This window comes from Gymnoscopelus braueri, assembly GCF_963280865.1.
Source record: "Gymnoscopelus braueri genome assembly, chromosome: 13".
Classification (NCBI taxonomy): Eukaryota; Metazoa; Chordata; class Actinopteri; order Myctophiformes; family Myctophidae; genus Gymnoscopelus; species Gymnoscopelus braueri.
In genome coordinates this window covers 10947840-10972007 of record NC_137615.1, presented here as the reverse complement: position 1 = coordinate 10972007, position 24168 = coordinate 10947840, and the positions used below count along the sequence as shown (strand labels likewise).

At 40.3% G+C, this 24168-nt stretch overlaps 4 protein-coding genes across 4 annotated transcripts; all 4 read right to left on the bottom strand.

Moving 5' to 3' along the window:
- Positions 1-1603: 1603 nt before the first annotated feature.
- LOC308098436 (histone H3.2) lies at positions 1604-2014 on the bottom strand (the record flags this gene model as incomplete). Its single annotated transcript, XM_080446788.1, has 1 exon — positions 1604-2014. The coding sequence occupies one exon, from the start codon at positions 2012-2014 to the stop codon at positions 1604-1606; it is 411 nt and encodes a 136-aa protein (XP_080302914.1).
- Positions 2015-2875: 861 nt separating this feature from the next.
- LOC308098446 (histone H2A-like) lies at positions 2876-3259 on the bottom strand (the record flags this gene model as incomplete). Its single annotated transcript, XM_080446798.1, has 1 exon — positions 2876-3259. The coding sequence occupies one exon, from the start codon at positions 3257-3259 to the stop codon at positions 2876-2878; it is 384 nt and encodes a 127-aa protein (XP_080302924.1).
- Positions 3260-4740: 1481 nt separating this feature from the next.
- LOC308098424 (histone H1-like) lies at positions 4741-5352 on the bottom strand (the record flags this gene model as incomplete). Its single annotated transcript, XM_080446773.1, has 1 exon — positions 4741-5352. One exon carries the CDS (start codon positions 5350-5352, stop codon positions 4741-4743), a length of 612 nt encoding a protein of 203 aa, XP_080302899.1.
- A 1636-nt stretch (positions 5353-6988) lies between these two features.
- On the bottom strand, positions 6989-7363 carry LOC308098443 (histone H2B-like; the record flags this gene model as incomplete). Its single annotated transcript, XM_080446795.1, has 1 exon — positions 6989-7363. The coding sequence occupies one exon, from the start codon at positions 7361-7363 to the stop codon at positions 6989-6991; it is 375 nt and encodes a 124-aa protein (XP_080302921.1).
- Positions 7364-24168: the final 16805 nt, after the last annotated feature.

Genomic DNA, 24168 nt, shown 5'->3' with positions numbered 1-24168 from the left:
TGATTTTTGACAATGATGTGAGAATAGTAAACACAGTGCTACAAAGTTTGCCCTGTGTGTAAAACTACTGAACATTGGTGAAATAAGATATAAGCTGAATACTTACTTGCACATGAGCATGTGCAAACAGCCCCGGATAAAAGTAGAATAATTTCCAAATACATGATACGAACAGCCATCTGCCTTCATTCACTACAGTATCAACCTCTCTCTCGTAGCCTGCACTGGAGTGATGCTTTGGGAAAAGGAGGAAGCTAGAGGCCGTTGTGATGCTGACAAACATGAATGTTTTGTTCATTGTTGATGCCAGGGTTAGATGTCGAATTTCCTCATTCTCAGTCACACCACCCCATCAAAAATCTTCCTTGTTGCCATGGGAAAGTGTAAATTACCTTTAAAAGGAAGGTTGCACTCAACAGCAGTGTGACATCAGGTATGTGTTCTTCCATTTACAGTTTCCTCAAATGGACATTTTATTCAGGCCTAATAGTTGTATAGCCTACATGACAATTGTGTATACCATTGGTTCTCAAAGGGGGGAGTTACTGGGGGTCCCCAGCTAAATGATGGATAGTTAGGAACCAAATGGACCCTTATGGGTCTGTAACTCTGAGAGTGTACAAATGGACCCTATTTGTTAGCTTAATACCTGTCAAACTGGTGGTCCTTCAAATTAAAATGGTTGAGAATCACTGGTAGAGCCACACACACACAAACACACAACCGCACGCATGCACACGCACGCACGCACGCACGCACGCACGCACACACACACACGCACGCACACGCACACGCACACGCACACGCACACACACACAGTATTGGAAATTTTCAATTGTATTTCGCATTTGACTGCACTACACCCATTACACCAGCATGTCAATCACGTTACATTTAACTCTGCAGTGATCATTTTCCATGATGGAAAAAATCTGATATCACTAGCCTTAAGTGAGAAACGGCTATTATTTATGTATTTGTACCAGTGGTGGAAAAAGTACTCACATTTTCTATTTAAGTAAAAGTATCAATACTGCAATGTAGAAATACTCTGTTACAAGTAAAGTTAATATACTTAAAGTACCAAAAGTAAAAGTACTAAAATGTTTGAAAATATTTGCTTCTAGTAGAAGTAGAAGTAAAAGTATTGAAAATCAAGTAAAATACCTCTATATTGTACTTAAGTACAGTACTTGAGCAAATGTACTCTACAACTCTGATTTGTACAAATTCCATAAAGTAGGCTAGGGGAAGCAGAGATCAATCATGTTATCAGTCTATGCAAAACCTGTGTTCACACCCAGTTTTTTTTTTACCAATTGCAAATAAATTTGAATTTAAACACTAATATCATAAAGGCGTTGATTTGTTTTCATTTACACAAACTTCTTGTCTGTATGTGTCCATATTAGTGCATTTGTGGGGGTTTCATAATAGATAAATAATCGTATATATATTTGGGGGAGTGAGAGTTGTCTTCCAGGATCGTGCTGACTTTTTTTTAATTAATTAAAAAATATGCATTAGTGGAAAAGTCTCTTTAATAAATAAGTGGGTGGCTCTTAAAAGGGCCGTTTGGGGGTTGTGACAGTGACAGAGTAGTTTAAGCACGTTCTCCGCGGATACGACGGGCCAGCTGGATGTCTTTGGGCATGATGGTCACCCTCTTGGCGTGGATGGCGCACAGGTTGGTGTCTTCAAACAGACCCACAAGATAAGCCTCGGCTGACTCCTGGAGAGCCATGACGGCGGAGCTCTGGAAGCGCAGGTCGGTCTTAAAGTCCTGGGCGATCTCCCTCACCAGGCGCTGGAAGGGCAGCTTACGGATCAGCAGCTCGGTAGATTTCTGGTAACGACGGATCTCCCTCAGAGCCACAGTACCAGGCCTGTAACGGTGAGGCTTCTTCACTCCACCGGTTGCCGGCGCGCTCTTACGCGCTGCCTTGGTGGCGAGCTGCTTCCTGGGGGCTTTGCCACCGGTGGACTTACGAGCGGTCTGCTTAGTTCTGGCCATGGCTTCTCTGAGTGAAGTATAGAACAGTAATACAAGCACTGGGTAAAATGATGCGTTTTATTAGCGCTTCTTGAGACGCCGTCGTTCTCTGATTGGTCAGCGATCAGGAACCTCCTTATTTGGGGAGGTACCATATACGTCATATACCGATTGGAAGGGAGCCGCTGTAATAGATAATACTATGAATACTAGTTTACAGCAAAGTGAAAATACATTGCTGTGTGTTTTATGACATGGGGAAAACAAATACATATTTCTCCTTGAATGACAAAACAACACATGGATGTGAGTTGTGGTGTATAAGAATCATAATACGGCATATATTGTCTTAATTACATTAAAATGTAACACTCATCCAATTAACGTGGTCAAACAAGTGTCAACTTCCAATATGGACAATAACGGCTTTTACTACAAATATGTTTTACTACCTTGCATTTAGGCAGTGAATAATAGGCACTGCAATCCATGCAATGTGGCTCGAACTATAAATATGTAAAGGATATTAAATGTCTGCAAGTACTAAAATGTTTGAAAATAGGAGATCTACAATGAGCTTGTAGATCGGCTATTTTCAAATGGCCTGTGTATAAAATAGGGCTGAAGTGATTAATGTAGTGATTAATGTAGGTTTTGTAATCAATCTGCAAAGTAACGTTTTCAAATAATCATAGAGTAAAAGTACAATATTTGGCTCCGTTATGTAGTGGGGTAGAAGTGTAGAACGTGTTGAGTCTTAATATGCTGAGTCAGTTTATATAAACTGCGCACATACAGACTATATAGAATTCATCTTTGATTTAAAGAGTGGGTGGCTCTTAAAAGAGCCTTTGTGGGGTTCATTAAACGGATGAAGCAGATTTATTTCTTGGCGGCTTTCTCGGTCTTCTTGGGGAGCAGAACAGCCTGGATGTTGGGCAGCACACCGCCCTGAGCGATGGTCACTCCACCCAGCAGCCTGTTAAGCTCCTCGTCGTTACGGACGGCCAGCTGGAGATGGCGGGGGATGATGCGAGACTTCTTGTTATCGCGGGCAGCGTTTCCAGCCAGCTCCAGGATCTCAGCGGTCAGGTACTCGAGAACAGCCGCCAGATAGACCGGGGCGCCGGCACCGACACGCTGGGCATAGTTTCCTTTACGCAGCAGCCTGTGAACACGACCGACAGGGAACTGTAGCCCGGCACGAGATGAGCGGGTCTTGGCCTTCGCCCTAGACTTCCCTCCGGTTTTGCCTCGTCCTGACATTTTTCTATTTTATTTCTTGAGATAGACTACGAAGAAATGTACTGGAGGATAGGAACACGACGAAACTTTTTATATCTTCAACTCAGTGCTGTCTGTGTGCGCCCCACCAATCATAAATATGAGTGAGAGCTCGGGGTGAGTGTGTATGAGCGCCCCTCCAATCACTACTAGTGGCGTGAACGTTTCCTCCCAGAGAAGGAGGTTCCTGACCCTGAATGAGAGCGCGGGCTAACTGTGTATGAGCGCCCCACCAATCAGCACTAGACTCGTGCCGTGATCGGTTCCTCCCAGTCTAAACTGTGGTTCCTCCCCAAACAAGGAGGTTCCTGACCAGAGACCAATCAGAGAAAGACGGCGTCTCTCAGTCAATGACCAGTTTTAGACAGTTATCAGTCATCTCTTCATCCTAATGGGTGATTTATTTTACAAAGTGTACAATCAGAGACGACATGGTAAATGGTCGCATAAGTAAAGGACAATGATTTGGTGCTACAAAGTATAACTTTAAAGCTTTAAATCTGGCATGTATATAGTGCTACTAAAATAACATTGTCAGTATTAGTGGTCAAGCTAAATAAAAAGTACAACTAACCAACATGAACAGGCTGTTGTGAATAGGGTCCATTGTAATGATGAACACATTCTAAAACATTACTGGGACTTTAGAGTGACATGTGACAATAGTACATTGTTAATACAATTGTTATAATTAGTGTTATTAAGTTGTAATATAATCAAAAGTAAAACGAACTGTTTGTTGAACATAATGCTGTTTCCGTGTGATGTATCAGTATGTATATGCCAAGGCTGTTAGATTTGATTTAAAAAATAAAATAGTTCATTTTGAATATGTATATTTATATTCTCTTAATATCTATTGCCACATTATATTTTGTATATCTTGCACATCATACACCTATATTGGATCATTATGATTATATATATATATAAATGCATATATGTTCGCATGTAATATACATACCAATAAATATTGTTTGTAAAATTACCATATTTGTTTTGTAGACAATCACCCTGATTGCATGGGCAGCCTTATTTATGTATCTAAAACTCACACCCAATGCTTGTAACTGTTGTGATGTTGTCAAAGTCGACTTAAACCATGCTTTTTGCAATTAAGATTTTCTCGAAAATAGCAGATCGGCAAGATCACAACAAATATCAACATACAGGCTTTAGCACTCATGTGGCCTCTTTTGGGGCTACACCTTGTTCAGTTGCTTATTTCTCTTGCCAAATATAGCAACACTAATCATTAATCTCACTGCTGACAATCACGTGATCCCCCCCCCCTCTTTGCTCAATTGAGTTAATAACCAATCCTAAATGCCAGCGCAAATATTAAAAATCATATATATATATATATATATATATCTCTCTATGAGAAAAGGAACTCTTTAAATAAAGTTGTGGGTGGCTCTTAAAAGAGCCTTTGTGGGGTTAACAGGTTGCTGTATGGACGTTTACTTCTTCTTAGCGGCTGTCTTCTTGGGTTTCGCCACCTTGGGCTTTGCGGCCTTCTTTGCTGGTGCTTTCTTGACGGCAGTGGGTTTCGCCACCTTCTTGGGACTCTTGGCCACCTTCTTGGGGCTCTTGGCTGCTGGTTTCTTCGCAGCTGCAGGCTTCTTTACCTTCTTGGGAGATTTCTTAGCGGCTGCGGGCTTCTTGGCTACTGCCTTCTTGGGGGATTTCTTTGCCGCGGCGGGTTTCTTGGCAGCCGGCTTCTTGGGTTTGACTGCCTTCTTAGCGGGTTTCTTTACCTTCTCTTCGGTCTTCTTGTTGAGCTTGAAGGATCCAGACGCACCGGTACCCTTGGTCTGGAGCAGGGTGCCCTTTGCCACCAGGCTCTTCACGGCAATCTTGACGCGGCTGTTCTTCTTCTCCACGTCGTAGCCACCGGCTGATAGAGCCTTCTTGAGGGCGGCCAGAGACACACCACTCCTCTCCTTGGAGGCGCTCACAGCCTTGACGATGAGCTCCTGGACGCTGGGACCGACCTTCACGGGCTTGGCCGCGGTCTTCTTCTTGGCTACTTTAGCCGGGGAGGCAGCTGGGGCTGGAGCGACTTCTGCCATTGTCTTCTGGTTGGTGTTTCAGATGCACTGACTGGACTTAAGTCTTAGTAGAGAATGATGGCGTGGAGGAGGAGGGGGTGGAACTTAAAGGATGTGTGAGAACCATGTAGACTCAACCCACTGGGTCAGTGCTCTGTGTGCTGCAGAATACCGAAGACTTGTGTTTTCTCCACAACTAAAACCAAATAAAATACAGACGGAGAAATGGATTTAAGTCAAAACAACAAATGGAGCAGATAGCAGACAAGTTTCACTTCATAATCAAATCATGTGGAGCGCTGAGGACTCCTGCGTTTTGTTTGGAGACGTTAAAAACCTCACATATACACCATTACAAGGAGAGTAGTTTGCCAGCTTTCCTCTGTCATTTGTCGTTTAAAATAGTTTAAACATAGAATATCCAATTCCCTATTTGCTGCAGATCAAGCTGAGATGTCTGACTTTGGAACAACAGTTAAACAGATCCTCTTTGGCAAAGCGTTTTGTTTTAAATTTCAAACTTTCCAGTGTCTGCAAACACAGTGCTGCTGTTGTCCTTCCCTGTGGCATGGAGACTTATGAGAGGATGGCCAGTTGAGAGCAAGCTCCACTTTTCCAATGGTGCCATTTACAAAACATATGGCATATTACATAATTATTACTTGACATAATTTAACATGTATAAACACAGCACACCATTTATTTACAAGCAATTTACATAGCACATGTATACCCAGATTGCTTCATAATCTATTATAATAGGCAATATGGGTATACAATATATCTACTTTAATTTTATCAAAAGGAATACGGTAGCCAAGGAGCACAGCAGAGGAAAATAAACACCACATGTGTTTCAGTTAAATGTGTTAATGTACATTAGCTGGCCACCACTGACACCTAAATTAATTATGGCAATTAATGCCATGACCAGTGTTCAGCTGTCAAAATGACTGCTGTGAAAGAGGTCTGTGCTACTGCTATAGGTCTAACTTAATATTACAAATGTTGACAGCTAGAATGTTTTGAGTGAAAACGGATGAAGTAAAATAATGTTATCATGCCCAATTTCCTTTTGACTCCATTATGTTTTGGTCTGTTTGCCTATCCAATAGATTAGAGTAAATAACAGAGCAAATTGACATCTAGCCAATACAATCTGTGAAGTACTCTGGCATCAAAATAAATTGATGGGGTTCTGGTAAAATATATATATATATACACACACACACACACAATATTTAACAGAATAACCCTATGTCTGAATCGACAGCCAATACAGAAGCTATAATCACATTTTAATACACGGCAGTTCAAAATCTTTAGGAACACGCATCTGTAATTAAAGTCTATGCATATTGCATAACCAAATAAATGCAGCACTGTGCACTCTGATGTCTGTCTGCCGTTTATAGGCATTTTACACGAGCCACTGTTGTCATGGTTTATACAATTTTTTAAACACATATCGCTACAATCTGTCAAGCTAAGATATGAATGTCATTACATGTACGGCAGCGTTGTACGTCAGCAACTCATTTAAAGAAAGTGCTTATAAGCTAAATAAAAAGCTAATTTAAATGATGCGAATCAACTCTTTGTTGAAAAGATGGGTGGTCCTTAAAAGGACCTTTGGGTTTAGGGCAGGCAGAACAATTTACTTGGCGCTGGTGTACTTGGTCACAGCCTTGGTTCCCTCAGACACGGCGTGTTTGGCCAGCTCACCGGGGAGCAGCAGGCGGACGGCGGTCTGAATCTCCCTGGACGTGATGGTGCGGCGCTTGTTGTAGTTAGCCAGTTTGGAGGCTTCACCGGCGATGCGCTCAAAGATGTCGTTAACAAATGAGTTCATGATGCCCATGGCCTTGGAGGAGATACCCGTGTCAGGGTGGACCTGCTTCATCACCTTGTAGATGTAGATGGCGTAGCTCTCCTTCCTGGACTTTCTGCGCTTCTTACCGCCTTTAGCGGCTGTCTTGGTGACGGCTTTCTTGGAGCCCTTTTTGGGCGCTGGCTTCGCAATTTCAGACATTGTTCAGTTCCCTTTCAGAAGGATTAGAGAAGATGTGACTCAATGGTCGTGTCTCACCAGTATTTATACCAACTCAGATGCAAATGAAGTGTGCGACTCCCAGCACATGATTGGGTGATTCTGCCAGGAGGGAGGTGTCTTTGTTTCTGCTAAATGTTTTCCCGCCTACATGCTCTATTGTCCCTCTAAGAGCAAGAGGGACAACGTATACTATAGGTACATTCAGTGTATAGGCCTATTGAATGGAATAATAATATGCAACGCTCCCATTGAAAATTTCAGTTGTAACACACTTTATATCAATGCAGCACATAATCATCTATTAAGCCAGTCTGTGTTTATCTTGAACATGAAGATACAATAATTACATTATAATTGCAAAGCAGCCTATTGCTAGTAACCTCACATGATACTTCTATGACCCATGTCCCTGCCCTGTTCTTTTGTACCGTATGATGTAATCATGTTTATTATAGTTGGGGTTTTCCGACTTGTAAACATGATGGAAATGTTACCTAAGGCAATTGACTTGCACCATTGTTCTCTAAACACGATTTGAGGGAAAATAGCTACACATCAGCGTAAGTAAGCATCGACAAGTTGCTTACAACACATCTATTAATATGTGTGGGTGGCACCTAACAGAGCCTTTGGGTAATAGAAGTCAGAGATCTAGCCATGGATCACACGACGGTCGGTTGTCATCACCCTCATGGATGAACTTCAACCTGGTGTTTGCATTTTCTCCCTTTTTGGCCTGTACATCTACATAAACGTTAAATTTCAAATATAAAGTGCTTACGCCATGGCCACGGATGTTACAATTATGTACGGGCCCTCAGAAGTACCCGTGTATTACGTATTGTTCAATAAAGATCATTTTAATCCGATCGGTGGCCATTTTCTCATAGTTATACAACATAATGTATCAGAGTGCAGGAGCGCTTGCTTCCAAATCGGATTATTCGGCCTTATTAAACAATTTTAATAAGGCTTATATTTGAGCAGTACATTTAAATAAACAGACGTTTATCGTGTTTGTAGTGCTTGCAAAGGAATAGACTCTGTATTGAAAGTGTGGGCGGCTCTTAGGAGCCTTTGGGTTGTTGGTAGATCAAGTCAGCATTATTAACCTCCGAAGCCGTACAGAGTGCGTCCCTGATTAAAATGCTTTTTTATTGGACAGGGCCCGTACATTATTGTAACATCCGTGGTCAATGAGGTATGAACTTTATATTTGAAAGCTGAACGTTTATGTAGATGTACGGACCAAAAAGGGAGAAAGTGCAAACACTAGGTTGAAGTTCATCCAGGACTGTCATAATATATGATAGTCATGTTTCAGGGCTATCAGAGTAAGCTGGCTTCCAAATCGGATTCTCCATTTAATATACAAAATATTTTAAATAGAGATTGCATTATATTTGAGCAGTACATTTAAATAAACAGACGTTTATTGCCGTTTGTAGTGCTTGCAAAGGAATACTCTGTATTGAAAGTGTGGGTGGCTCTTAAAAGAGCCTTTGGGTTGTTGGTAGATCAAGTCAGCGTTATTAACCTCCGAAGCCGTACAGCGTGCGTCCCTGTCTCTTCAGAGCATAGACAACATCCATGGCGGTCACGGTCTTTCTCTTAGCGTGCTCGGTGTAGGTGACGGCGTCACGGATCACGTTCTCTAGGAAAACCTTGAGGACACCACGGGTCTCCTCGTAGATCAGACCGGAGATACGCTTCACGCCGCCACGGCGAGCCAGACGGCGGATAGCGGGCTTAGTGATTCCCTGGATGTTATCTCGAAGGACTTTGCGATGGCGCTTGGCACCTCCTTTTCCAAGACCCTTTCCTCCCTTGCTTTTTAATATACTTTATTGTAATTTATACAGTTTACAAAGTATGCAGGATTACAAAATATCGTATTAAACATTTCAATACATGATAATATACATTAATAAATATTTCAATACAAAAATATAGTGGATTTTTTTTTCTCTCACAATGTCAGTAGGTGCCATGGCTTCAGTCTTTTTTCTCTGGAGTCAATTGCCCTTTGTCTTTTCAGTTCAGTTGTGATCTGCCTAAAGACCACATCTCCAGAGATAGGCTCCTGGTGCAACACCATGGCACACCTGGTTTTCCACAATTTGATGATAACAGTGCAAATAATAGTCCAGTAAAAGTCCTGTTCTAAGGCAGACACTTTTTCCTCAAAAACCCCATACATGGCAGCAATGTAATTTATCTTAATTTTAAAACCAATTTGTGGCATTTTCCCCCACACAAATCTAGATCTCGGGCAGTCTACCAGCAGGTGCTCTATAGACTCATCTGCACCACAGTTTAGTATTGGGCATTTAACGGTTTTAACGAAGCAGCTCCACTTGACTACTGCTCGTACTGCTAGTCTCCTCACAGAGACCAGCCACATGACGTCTCTCTTATTCTCGGAGATATTTTTACTACTAATATTTTTTATACACACCCGCTTTTGACTTTCATCAAGATATTTGTAGGGAAAAATGCCACCATATAAATCATCACATATCATACCATATATACATTTACTTGACATTTCAACCCAGTCAATATTTAAGTGTGCAGAGTTTGACAACAGATCACCATACATAATTTTAAAATAAGGCCCTGAGCTCCTTGCCCGGCCCTTCTTTTTGGTCCAGCTCAGTGCCTCCCCTATCCATATAGCCCTTCGTTTAAAACCAGATGCTATGTGCTTACAAAAGGAAATTTTTAGTTTAAGTCCCAAATCCACAGCACCAAGGCCTCCATATGTTTTACTCTTATATAATAGGTTTCTTTTTGTAACTTCTCTAGTGGTTCCCCATATGAAATTAACAATTGTTTTATTTATTTTTTTCAGTGTCTGGTCCTTAGGAGGAAAAATAGTTGCCAAAAATAGCAGTTTTGCCAAAACATATGTTTTTATAATTATTATCTTTGTTCCATAACAACATGCCTTATTTTCCCATTTTTCTAATTCATCCTTTATTTCTTTATCTTTACAATCCCAGTTCTTTTCATAACTGGAATTATTACAAAACTGAACCCCCAGAACTGTCATAGTTTCTGTGTCCTTTATATTTAAATGTGGCTTTGTCTCACTCCTCCCAAACCAGACACTTTCTGTTTTGTCGTGGTTTAATTTGGAACCTGAAACCTCTTCATATAGTGCTAAGTGCTCATTTATAATATTCAACTCTTTATTATTTTTAATTATGATGGTGATGTCGTCGGCATAGGCCAAAACAACAACCCGCTCTCCACCACTAGTTTTTACACCTGCAAGCCTATTATCATTTTTGATCTTATATAATAGAGGGTTTATAGCTAAAATGTAAAGTGCAGCGGACAAGGGGCACCCTTGTTTCACCCCCCTCTTAATTTCAAAGCTCTCTGTTAAAACACCGTTAACATTTACTTGAACTGTGGACTGGGCATACAACAATTTAATCAGGTTAATAAAATCCTGTTTAAAACCATATACCTTCAACACCTCCCACAAGTACTCTCTGGATATAAAATCGAAAGCCTTTTTTTGGTCTAAACTTATGATGAAAAACTCCTCCTCCTTTCCTCCCTTGCCTCGTCCTGACATTTTTGTTATGGTGGAAGACACAGAAGTGAATGACTGTAAACTTTAAAGACTTGTTTACTTATATGTGTTCTGAGGACGTAAAAGAGGACAGGAAGACCTCGCTGTGTGGGTGGTGCCAAAAGCTGCAGCCCCGCCCCCATACCAGTCTTAAACCCATGCAGCCACTTCACTCTGGAAGACTGGAACGTGTGAATGACCCAGTTTAGCTTCATATGGACACATACACATTTTCTGGTGACTCGACTCCCTTTGTTCTAATACATCAGGGAGAGCAGCTATGTACAATCAGCATTGTTTTCTTTATTACAAATGTATTTGTGAGTAGCTGTTATGCAATAGCAAAGCCTCTCAGTAAGTCCCCACTGAGGAGTTTTGTATTTTTAAACTGGGAATAGTGTATAAACGGTATCATTTGTTTTGTGACGTGCTGTGAGCTTGTATATTGGTGGCTTGTAGAATAACCTAAGTATGATGTTGAGTTTAAGTGGTTAAATTACTATTTATGCTATATTAATTAACTAATATTATTGGGGACCCCCTGGCCACATGGTGAGAACCAGAGCTGTAGGAGCTACAGCAGAGGGGGAGGACACAGGTGGGGCTATACCCTATAGGACCCCACCAGCCTCTCACTGAGTATAAAACAGATGGATCTTAGACTTCTTCAATTCATGGAGTGGAATGTTCTTTTAATGCAGGGATCTTCAACGTTTTTCAGTCCAACGACCACTTAGCTGAGAGAGAGAGAGATGAAGCAGGGACCTCATAAAAATATGTTGCAGATTAAACATTTTCATAGATTTCATAGATAGCTTTATAGACTTGTTTGACAGCACTGTCATCAGTGTTTTGCATCAGTGTTTCTGACATTTAACCACTTAAGCCCTCAAAATACTTAGTAAACAAACTTGACCTTTGGCTCTGGTCTGCTCTACATTTGCAGAAAATAGCCGATCTACTAGCTCACAGCGTAAAGCAGTGCGGCACATTGAGAGCTTGTAGATCGGCTATTTTCAGCAAACGTTCTTACCAGAGTATAGACCGCCGAAGTCTGACGTCATGTACACATCCTTTGTTTGTCTACCTGGTTCGCAGTTTTCCACCCCCGTTCTGAATCCCATAGACGTATTTAATATCGCGTCAAATAAGAACTGTGTTCCAAAAATAAACAAATGACCCCGGCGTGTTGACTCTTATGGATATGAAGCATCAACTGACGGTGAGAAAACGCTAATGTTACTTCCGCCGAATTAGTTACATTTTCGCCAGAAACAGACTGTATCAAATATAAGTGACTGACTATCATAAACGATACAGAACCCCCTCCCTGACAATAACGCCGACACGCGGTGTTTATTTTTGGACCACAATTCTTATATGAGACGATTCTAAGATGACCCAATGTTATTCTCCATAGAGAAATTACTTCCGCAAACCTGGGGATGAACGAGTCACGTCAGGACTTCGGTGCTCTATTGCTCTTTGATTTAAGCATCTCACAACATTGTGCCTAATTCAGTATAATGCTAATGCACGATGCTATTAATATTGTTATATTGTCCTATTATTTTTCACAGTGGTGTCGTTTTTGTATCCACATATTATGCCTCCTTCCTGCCTGCCTGGCCCTTGTTATTATATATACTATTGTGCCCTATACATTTTCTCAGGTGTATTTTTTCCATGTATCTGGCCTGATTTTCTCTCCATGTATTGTGATTTTATATTAAAATGAATTTCATTCATGTATTTGGGCTGGATTTGCCTGGACCTTAACCATATCCACTGTATCATATGGATATTTCTTCATACATGGGCCAGGCCATTATATTGCCATCAGGCACTTTGAAACCCTCTTAATGATTTGTAATGTTGAATACTGTTACACGTTCACAGTGAGGTTGCCTCGTGCAGAATACTGCACTTCACACCTCATTATTGATCAACTTCAGACATTGACTAATTGAAAGGATTGCCTCTGCCACTCACAGCCTTTTAAAAACCTGCTTAACCTCTGTTCTACATGACTCTGATGAAGATATACACAGGTCAGTCACATGTATACTCAACACCTTGTCAATAAAGACGTAATGGTCTGGGATTATCCAGTGATGTATTCCTCTTGTCTGCTGCCGTGTCCCACTCCTGTAATACACTGGACCTGCTGTTAACTCATTGATGCACGGTGGCAGCCTCTTTATTCTGGATCATTATTATTATTATTATTATTATTATTATTATTATTATTATTATTATTATTATTATTATTATTATTATTATTATGTTATATTGTATTGCTATGCCTGTTGTACCTGATGTATGAGTGACAAGTAAAATGATTCTAATCACCAAATTGAAGCACATGACGGAAGCCAAGCTAAAATCAAATTTACAATAATAATCTTAAATAATTAATAATACTAATATTAAAAATAAGAATGTATGTGAGCTTTAATATCATTCTAACATTAATGACACCCTGGAGGAAGACCCTTGGAATGAAGTCCACATGCTGAGGTCTTCAGCAACAATAATGTTTGTTTGGCAAAAGCGAAGCAGGAAAATCGGTCTATTAGCAGCATCAATGGACAGCAAGCTTATTTAACATGATCATTTTCACACTTGTACCTTCACAGCACAGTGTCACAGAAAAATGCACAGCGGCCACATCACACTGATTATCCACTGAATCAATCTATATAAAATATACAGCTCTTAAAAACAGAAAAATCAAATAACATTGCACAATAAAACTACGAAGATGGTCAACATCATCACAGATATCCTCCACAATACAAGCCAGGTTATTTTGGGAAGAACAATAGGCTATATTGTCGATGTCATCCTATATTGATGACAATGATTTGGTCATATATATGTATTTTCAAAAGACAACAATAAACACAAGGAAAGTCAACTGTTGAGACATGATATCACTAGGTCCTACTCATCAACTGGCCTATATAAATTGCCCAAGATAGTTCAAAGATACAAAATACAACAATACAAAGTAGTTCATCATAAGGCAATAAGTTCAAGGGGCTGGAACCATAGATTTAAAAATAAGGCACATCTAAAGCCATAATAACCTATGAAGGCTGGGAGAAATGGATGATGGGCAAAAAGGCCCTACAGCGATACTCGCTGGAAGATGTTGGTATGACAACAGTATAACATTACATTAAGTAACAGAATCAACATCGTCAAGTCCTTTAGGGGAAAGTATTCGTAATGTACTGGGGCGCCGACATTTATAAGCGCACGCTTATAAATATTATTTCAGTTAATTCGGTTTATTCAGTGGCGATCTGAACCAGGCGATCTGATTTGAAAAAAGAAAATGAAAAAACTCTTTTTTTTTTGACCAGCACCCAGTGGATGCTCCTCACCCACAGTGGGTGCTTTAGCCCCGAGGCATTACATTACATTACATTACAGTCATTTAGCAGACGCTTTTATCCAAAGCGACTTACAATAAGTGTATTCAACATAGGTAGGGAACGAAAACTACTAATCACCAGAAGTCTTTAGTGCATTTTCTGCAAAAACAAGCAACCAAGAGTATACCTAGCGCTAAGGTAAAAGTGCAATATATCAGCTACCTATTTCCTTAAACAGATGAGACAAAATAGCTAAATCAAATGAGCATGAGCTAAAACAAATAAGTGTATCGACTAAACAAGATCCAATAGACAATCCAATAATCCAATAAACAATACAGCAATAGAAAACAAGCGTTCGTACAACTAGTTAACAACAAGTAGGTCAGGCAGAGAGGAAGGGTAGTGTTTCCTGAAGAGGTGGGTTTTCAGCCTGCGGCGAAATATGGGCAGTGACTCTGCTGTCCTAACATCAGTGGGAAGTTCATTCCACCACTGTGGGGCCAGAACAGAAAAGAGTCGTGACCGTGTGGATCGGCCAGAAGGACCCTTGAGTGACGAGGCAATCAGTCGCCCCGAGGTGGCAGACCGAAGTGGTCGGGCAGGGGTGTAGGCATCGACCATAGCCCGGAGGTAGGAAGGAGCTGTTCCTTTCACTGCCCTATAGGCTAGCACCAGGGTTTTGAACTGGATGCGAGCCGCTACGGGGAGCCAGTGTAGAGAGCGGAGAAGGATGGTTGTGTGGGAGAACTTGGGGCGGTTGAACACCAGACGAGCCGCAGCTTTCTGAACAAGCTCCAGAGGTCTGATGGCAGATGCCGGAGCACCAGCAAGGAGGGAGTTGCAGTAGTCTGGATGAGCAGCCTGGATGAGCACCTGGGCTGCCTTCTCCGTGAGGAAGGGGCGAATCCTCCTGATGTTGTAGAGCAGGAATCTGCAGGACCTCGTCACTGATGCGATGTTTGCCGAGAACGTCAGTTGATCGTCCAGGGTCACACCCAGATTCTTCGCAGTCCGAGTTGAGGTCACCACAGCATTATCAATGGTGATGGCCATGTCTCGGTGCGGACAGCCCTTCCCCGGGAGGAACATCAGCTCGGTCTTGTCCAGGTTGAGCTTCAGGTGGTTTGTCGACATCCACTCCGAGATGTCAGCCAGACAAGCAGCAATGCGTGCCTCCACCTGGGTATCAGAGGGGGGGAATGAGAGGATTAGCTGGGTGTCATCGGCATAGCAGTGGTAGGAAAAGCCATGAGAGTGGATGACAGCACCCAGAGATGTAGTGTAGAGAGAGAAAAGAAGAGGACCCAGAACCGAGCCTTGGGGAACCCCAGTTGTGAGCCTGTGTGGTTCTGACACAGACCCTCTCAGCATCACCTGATAGGAGCGACCCGTCAGGTAGGATGCAAACAGGGAGAGTGCAGAGCCCGAGACACCCATCCCCTCGAGGGTGGAGAGGAGGATCTGATGGTTCACCGTGTCGAACGCTGCAGACAGGTCCAGGAGTATCAGAACGGAGGAGAGAGAGTTCGCTCTGGCGGCATGGAGCGACTCCGTCACTGCCAGGAGGGCAGTCTCTGTCGAGTGACCCACTTTGAACCCAGACTGGTTGGAGTCCAGGAGGTTGTTCTGGTGGAGATAGGAGGACAGTTGTTTAAAGACAGCACGTTCGAGAGTTTTAGATAAGAAGGATAGAAGGGAAACCGGTCTGTAGTTCTTGATCTCAGAGGGGTCAAGTGTCGGTTTCTTCAGGAGGGGGGTGACTCTGGCAGTCTTGAAAGTAGAGGGAAAGTAGCCAGATGTCAGAGAGGTGTTAATAAGGTGGGTTAAGAAGGGAAGAAGTTCAGGTGCAATAGACTGCAACAGAGTGGATGGGACCGGGTCCAGAGAGCATGAGGTGGGGCGACTAGAGGTAACAAGGAGAAGGACCTCGTTAGGGGAGAGGGGAGAGAAGTGGGATAGAGAGGGGATGGGGGGGGGGGAGAGGAGTAGATGAAGGTAGAGAGGGGGGGGTGGCAGGCAGACGGGTGTGGGTAGTGCGCAGGGCACCAGCCGGGGGAGGAGGGAAGGAGGATCGGATATCGTTCACCTTCTTGTCAAAGAAGTTGGCGAAATCGTCGGGGAGGAGGGACGAGGAGGGAGGAGGGGGTGGTGGTTGCAGGAGAGAGGAGAAAGTTTCAAAGAGTTTTTTAGGGTTGGAAGCAGAAGCCTGAATTTTAGTGCAGAAAAAAGCAGCTTTAGCAGCTGATAGAGAGGAGGAAAAAGTAGAAATGAGAGATTGGAAGGTGAGAAGGTCCTCCCGGAGGTTGCCATTTCTCCATTTGCGCTCAGCCGCTCTCAGGCTCCGTCTCTCAGTCCGCACTGAGTCCGACAACCAGGGGGCAGGTGGAGTTTGGCGTGCAGGCCTGGTGGTGAGGGGACAGAGAAGGCACCCACAGTATCGGCGCCCTTGGTAATGTATGTGGCCAATAGGCAGTGGTGGACAAAGTACTCAACTCCAGTACTTCAAAGTCACGTCAAAGTATAGATACTCCAGGTCAAATATTACTCAATTACAAGTGAAAGTTACAAAGTCAAAAAGTATTCAGATGTAAGGATACATGCTTTTTAAAATACCTAAGTATTTTAAAGTACATGATTGATTGATTGATTTATTACATACATTCCTATTCATGTTTTTTGAAAGAATAAATTAATAATTTATTTAACACTTTTTGAACACTTAGCCTACATTCCAGCAGACGTTAAAGCCTTCCAACAAGGCATGATATAAAATAAATGTATTTTATTTTATATTATATTGCAACGGGCATGATACAATAAGCCTGTTTACAATACTTCATGTACAGATTTCTAACTACAAACTACCTCACAGGGATTGACAATACTACACAGCTAAGACATTAAGACTGGTATGGATCCGTATAGCCTTTAAACCACTGTTTCAATTGGGCTTTGTGAACAGACAATTACATTACAGTTGCCGATTCTGATTAGCTACTGTAAGGCCAAAAATCACTTTGCTTTGAGGATGATAATATTAATATGCAAAATTAAGTAAATGTGTTAAAGAAAAACATTTAAACCTCAGAAGATACAAAGATTGCATGGTCCATTGAATATCATTTCCTTATTGTGAACCTCACAAGAGAAGAAATTGAAAGACTATCGATATTAAACCAATCATTGTAATTGTTAATTATAAAAAAAAATTGAAACATTGACCCATAGTCTACTAATAAAAGCAACTAATGTACAAAATCACCTATTAATTGAGCTTCACTTCCTCACATAAAAGCTGCCTGGATACATTTCACTAAGGCCGGAGTAATAGAAATGTAATCCAAACCAGTGTCAATATAATTTCCCCATGAAAAAGAGAAATACAGTACAACGTTTTAGCAGTTCACAAACACGGAAGTACTTTAGAATTGTCTCTTCACTCCTTACTTTGTAACTTTGTTTAAATAAGTGCTATACAAATAAAGTTGTATTATTATTATGGAATTTCAGCTTGAAAGCTTGTCTTTAACAAAGAAGAATGTTCCAATAGCAATGCCCAGAAGTCCCAAAGCCAGACCAACTCCAAAGAAGACAGTTGGACTATAACTTCTGACAGTTATGTCAGCGTCTGTGAACAAAATAAGACAGTTTCATCCAGGGTTACTTGCCAACTTTGATCATTAAGATCATGCTCATCAATGCTTTGCTTGTACAATACAGGTGTTCATTATAACATAAAGATAAGTGAAATGATGATTTGGCAATATGAATTCATTTGTTCAGTTGGATATAAACATTTTGAGTTCTCACCCCAGAACCTAGTCTCAGGCTTCTGCAGGGCCTCCTGCTCCACAGTGCAGGCATAGATGTCTCCTTCCTGAGGGGTGAAGCGCAGGGTGGAGATGTGACGGAAGGTCCCATCAGGGTTTCCCAGGTATCGGACCATAGAATCGTCTGCAGGGACTTCCACGTCATCCTTAGTCCACTTTACTTTGATGAAAGGAGGGAAAAAGTGGTTGACAAAAAGCAGATGAGAGTGTTCTCCACCTCCTCCATCACTTCATCTTTGGAGTAGATCACAGTTTCAGGGGCAGCTATAATACCAAATAATACATTTTAATCGTCATGAAATGAAACAGTGTCTCTCGTAACAGTGGATATTCAGTGGACCCCATCAGTGACCTGTTGATAAAAAACTAAAAAACACTTACAGTTGACATAGGTTAAGCCTGATTTGCATCTATGCATCCAAGTCGTTACTCTGTGTCTGCACTCTTCTCTGGCACCCAATGCAGACTGGGAAAGCCAGGTAGGCACAAGGGAGGCATGTGGGATCCGGCTGTCCCAGATGACCTGTCCTTTCTTGAAATCTACATAACCCATCTCATCATCATCCAGAGTCAGATACATTCTTGCATCTTTGTTCTGAAAGCATCCATAGCCAAGGCGTATGACATGAGTTCCTAAAACAGGGTGACATTTTTGTTTTCTTAATGATTTTTGACAATGATGTGAGAATAGTAAACACAGTGCTACAAAGTTTGCCCTGTGTGTAAAACTACTGAACATTGGTGAAATAAGATATAAGCTGAATACTTACTTGCACATGAGCATGTGCAAACAGCCCCGTATAAAAGTAGAATAATTTCCAAATACATGATACGAACAGCCATCTGCCTTCATTCACTACAGTATCAACCTCTCTCTCGTAGCCTGCACTGGAGTGATGCTTTGGGAAAAGGAGGAAGCTAGAGGCCGTTGTGATGCTGACAAACATGAATGTTTTGTTCATTGTTGATGCCAGGGTTAGATGTCGAATTTCCTCATTCTCAGTCACACCACACCATCAAAAATTCTTCCTTGTTGCCATGGGAAAGTGTAAATTACCTTTAAAAGGAAGGTTGCACTCAACAGCAGTGTGACATCAGGTATGTGTTCTTCCATTTACAGTTTCCTCAAATGGACATTTTATTCAGGCCTAATAGTTGTATAGCCTACATGACAATTGCGTATACCATTGGTTCTCAAAGTGGGGAGTTACAGGGGGTCCCCAGCTAAATGATGGATAGTTAGGAACCAAATGGACCCTTATGGGTCTGTAACTCTGAGAGTGTACAAATGGACCCTATTTGTTAGCTTAATACCTGTCAAACTGGGGGTCCTTCAAATTAAAATGGTTGAGAATCACTGGTAGAGCCACACACACACAACCGCACACAAACACACGCACGCACGCACGCACGCACGCACGCACGCACGCACGCACACACACACACACACACACACACACACACACACACACACACACACACAGTATTGGACATTTTCAATTGTATTTCGCATTTGACTGCACTACTATGGAGTTACATTTGTGTCTTTATTAACCAAACAAAAGAAAAACATTTGAGAGAGAAAAAATATAAACAGAGCAAAGAATAGTTTTGAAAGAAAATGAATTAAAACAGCAAGCAAAAAATAATAATTTGTAAGCAAAGGAAATTATATAAACAGAACAAAAAATATTTTAAATTAAAACAAATTAAAAACGCAATCAAAAAAATATATTTGCAAGCAAAAAAATATAAGATTTGAAAGAAAATAAAAAATAATTGAGAACAAAACTTTTAAAATTCAAGAGTAAAAAAATAAGGAAAAACGGTTTAAACTACATAAAACAAAATACTTAGTAAAATGTTTGGGTAATAAAATGTGTTTTTAATGTTTTTTTTCCTCATTTGCGAATGAAAGTTGTTTTTTCTGATTGCAAAATGCCTTCTCTCTCAAAACCTATGTCTTTGGTCTCAATTTTTTTTTTCTCTCTCTTGGATTTGTTTGTGTGAGGGGTTAAAGTTCAGAAGGCGGGTCCTACGCTGATAGATGTAAGACACCTCTCCATTGGTCACTTGGAGTCTGAGTGACAGCTCCCCCTTCCTTATGTAGCTTGTTGAATGCAGGGATGGAGGTGTGTTACGGCCAGCATGGTTTTTTGATTATTATTATTATTAGCAGTTTGCAAAAAAAACTAAAAAACATGAAAGTATAATGCAAGGTCAGCTAAGAGTATTTAAAACCTAAGAAAGATGACTTGTTTCCATTGGGGTCCTTTGTACTCAATTCATAGAGACATTTAATGACAGACAGATATACACTACTGCAAAACATCATAAAAACAAAAACAAAAAAAATATGTACAGTAAACAGTTTGAGTAAACAGATTGAACTGAACATTTGTTCAAAGATTGTTGGACAACCACTTCAGAGGCTCTATACATCTACGTATAATGACAGTATGATAAGGTTGGCAAGGAATATCACTTCAAACACTAGCCATGCTTTGTATGGAGAATATAGGTTGCTGCCTTCAGGAAGGAGATACAGTGTTCCTACATACAATAAGGTCAAACTGAAGAGGTCCTTTGTCCATCAGACGACATTGAGGCTTAATCAGGAGTTGTAGGCTTGGGGTAGGCTGAGAGGTGGACATTGCTCTTGTCTTTGTATGTCTTTATGTATGTATTTTGTTTTGTTTTGTTTTCTTGTGTCATGTCAAATGTGTGTACTGTTTATTGTTTATTGTTGCATACATGGCTGCTGGGTCGCAAGACAAATTTCAGTGTGAACTGACAATAAAGTATTATCGTATCGTATCGTATTGATGGAATACTTTATTAACAGTAGGATACAGAGGTACAATTGTACAATGATTGTTATAAGGATAACACAAAAAGGCTTGTTTCCATTGTGGTCCTCTGGGACTGAGGTCAGAGCTCCATTCCAGCTCTGGACGCTACACTATTCGTTACAATATTGAGCATTTAGGCTATTAGCAATTCAGATGATTCCCTAATGTTAGGTTTCTGTTCTACTTACAGTTTGTGATCTGTATTTAAAATTGTTGTATTGTTGTTACTGTTATAGTAGGCCAGTGGTTCCCAAACTTGGGATCGGGACCCTCAGAGGGGGTCCCCAGATTAGCTTAATGGGCAACATTGTTTTCTCTCTCAACAGTAAACAAACCAACCTATACAGTATAAGTGTATACAGGGTAACACATTTCTAAAGTGACAATTTAATGACTTTTAAGACCTTTTTAAGGCATTGTGCGCTTGAAGTTCGGCTATTTTCACAATATTTATCTGTGGAACTGAGTCAAACTAAATCTAATGCCTGGGTCAGGGTGGGTGGTCCCCACTTCAAGTATGATTATTTTGGGGGGTCCCCAGTTCAAATATGATTATTTTAGGGATTCACAGCCTCGGAACCCTTTGAAATTATAAAATAAAGCTACATTATTTTATGTTATATTCGTTATTCTAATTAAGGCAAGGCTGAAGTGACTGGCCTATTGGCCAGGCCCATTCCAGATAGACTGCTTTGGAAACGTTTCGTCTGATAGTGTGCTTCAGGCTGTGAATCCCTAAAATAATCATATTTGAACTGGGGACCCCCCAAAATAATCATACTTGAACTGGGGACCACCCACCCTGACAAGCACTTGAAATTGTAGGCATTAGATTTAGTTTGACTCGGTTCCACAGATAAATATTGTGAAAATAGCCGAACTACAAGCGCACAATGCCTTAAAAAGGTCTTAAAAGTCATTAAATTGTCACTTTAGAAATGTGTTACCCTGTATACACTTATACTGTATAGGTTGGTTTGTTTATTGTTGAGAGAGAAAACAATGTTGCCCATTAAGCTAATCTGGGGACCCCCTCTGAGGGTCCCGATCCCAAGTTTGGGAACCACTGGCCTACTATAACAGTAACAACAATACAACAATTTTAAATACAGATCACAAACTGTAAGTAGAACAGAAACCTAACATTAGGGAATCATCTGAATTGCTAATAGCCTAAAATGCTCAATATTGTAACGAATAGTGTAGCGTCCAGAGCTGGAATGGAGCTCTGACCTCAGTCCCAGAGGACCACAATAGAAACGAGCCTTTTTGTGTTATCCTTATAACAATCATTGTACAATTGTACCTCTGTATCCTACTGTTAATAAAGTATTCCATCAATCTGTTTACTCAAACTGTTTACTGTACATATTTTTTTTGTTTTTGTTTTTTTATGATGTTTTGCATAGTAGTGTATATCTGTCTGTCATTAAATGTCTCTATGAATTGAGTACAAAGGACCCCAATGGAAACAAGTCATCTTTCTTGGGTTTTAAATACTCTTAGCTGACCTTGCACTATACTTTCATGTTTTTTAGTTTTTTTTTGCAAACTGCTTATTCAATCAATCAAAAAACCATGCTGGCCGTAACACACCTCCATCCCTGCATTCAACAAGCTACATAAGGAAGGGGGAGTTGTCACTCAGATTCCAAGTGACCAATGGAGAGGTGTCTTACATCTATCAGCGTAGGACCCGCCTTCTGAACTTTAACCCCTCACACAAACAAATCCAAGAGGGAGAAAAAAAAATCGAGACCAAAGACATAGGTTTTGAGAGAGAAGGCATTTTGCAATCAGAAAAAACAACTTTCATTCGCAAATGAGGTAAAAAACATTAAAAACATTTTATTTCCCAAACATTTTACTAAGTATTTTGTTTTATGTAGTTTAAACAGTTTTTCCTTATTTCTTTACTCTTGAATTTTAAAAGTTTTGTTCTCAATAATTTTTTATTTTCTTTCAAATCTTATATTTTTTTGCTTGCAAATATATTATTTTGATTGCGTTTTTAATTTGTTTTAATTAAAAATATTTTTTTGTTCTGTTTATATAATTTCCTTTGCTTACAAATTATTATTTTTCGCTTGCTGTTTTAATTTGTTTTCATTCAAAACTATTCTTTGCTCTGTTTATATTTTTTCTCTCTCAAATGTTTTTCTTTTGTTTGGTTAATAAAGACACAAATGTAACTCCATACCACTACACCCATTACACCAGCATATGTCAAACACGTTACATTTAACTCTGCGGTGATCATTTTCCATGATGGAAACAATCTGATATCACTAGCCTTAAGTGAGAAACGGCTATTATTTATGTATTTGTACCAGTGGTGGAAAAAGTACTCACATTTTCTATTTAAGTAAAAGTATCAATACTGCAATGTAGAAATACTCTGTTACAAGTAAAGTTAATATACTTAAAGTACCAAAAGTAAAAGTACTAAAATGTTTGAGAATAGCCGATCTACATGCTCACAACGCCTCGCGATGCGACACTTTGTGAGCTTGTAGATCGGCTATTTTCTAAAAGCCTATTAAAAAACAGGGCTAAAGTGGTTAAGGTATTATGTTTTATAATATAATAATTTATATCTGCAGTACTAGTAACTAAAGTGTTCAAATAATTGTAATGGAGTAAAAGTACAATATTTGCCTCTGAGATGTAGTGGAGTAGAAGTAAAAGTATTGAAAATCAAGTAAAATACCTCTATATTGTACTTAAGTACAGTACTTGAGCAAATGTACTTAGTTACTCTACAACTCTGATTTGTACAAATTCCATACAGTAGGCTAGGGGAAGCAGAGATCAATCATGTTATCCGTCTATGCAAAACCTGTGTTCACACCCATTTTTTTTTTGACCAATTGCAAATAAATTTGAATTTAAACACTAATTTCATAAAGGCATTGATTTGTTTTCATTTTCACAAACTTATTTTCTGTATGTGTCCATATTAGTGCATTTGTGGGGGTTTCATAATAGATAAATAATCATATATATTCGGGGGAGTGAGAGTTGGTCTTCCAGGATAGTGCGGACTTTTTTTTTCAAAAAAAAATAATGTTAAATGACAAAATATCTATTAGTGGAAAGGTCTCTTTAGTAAAGAAGTGGGTGGCTCTTA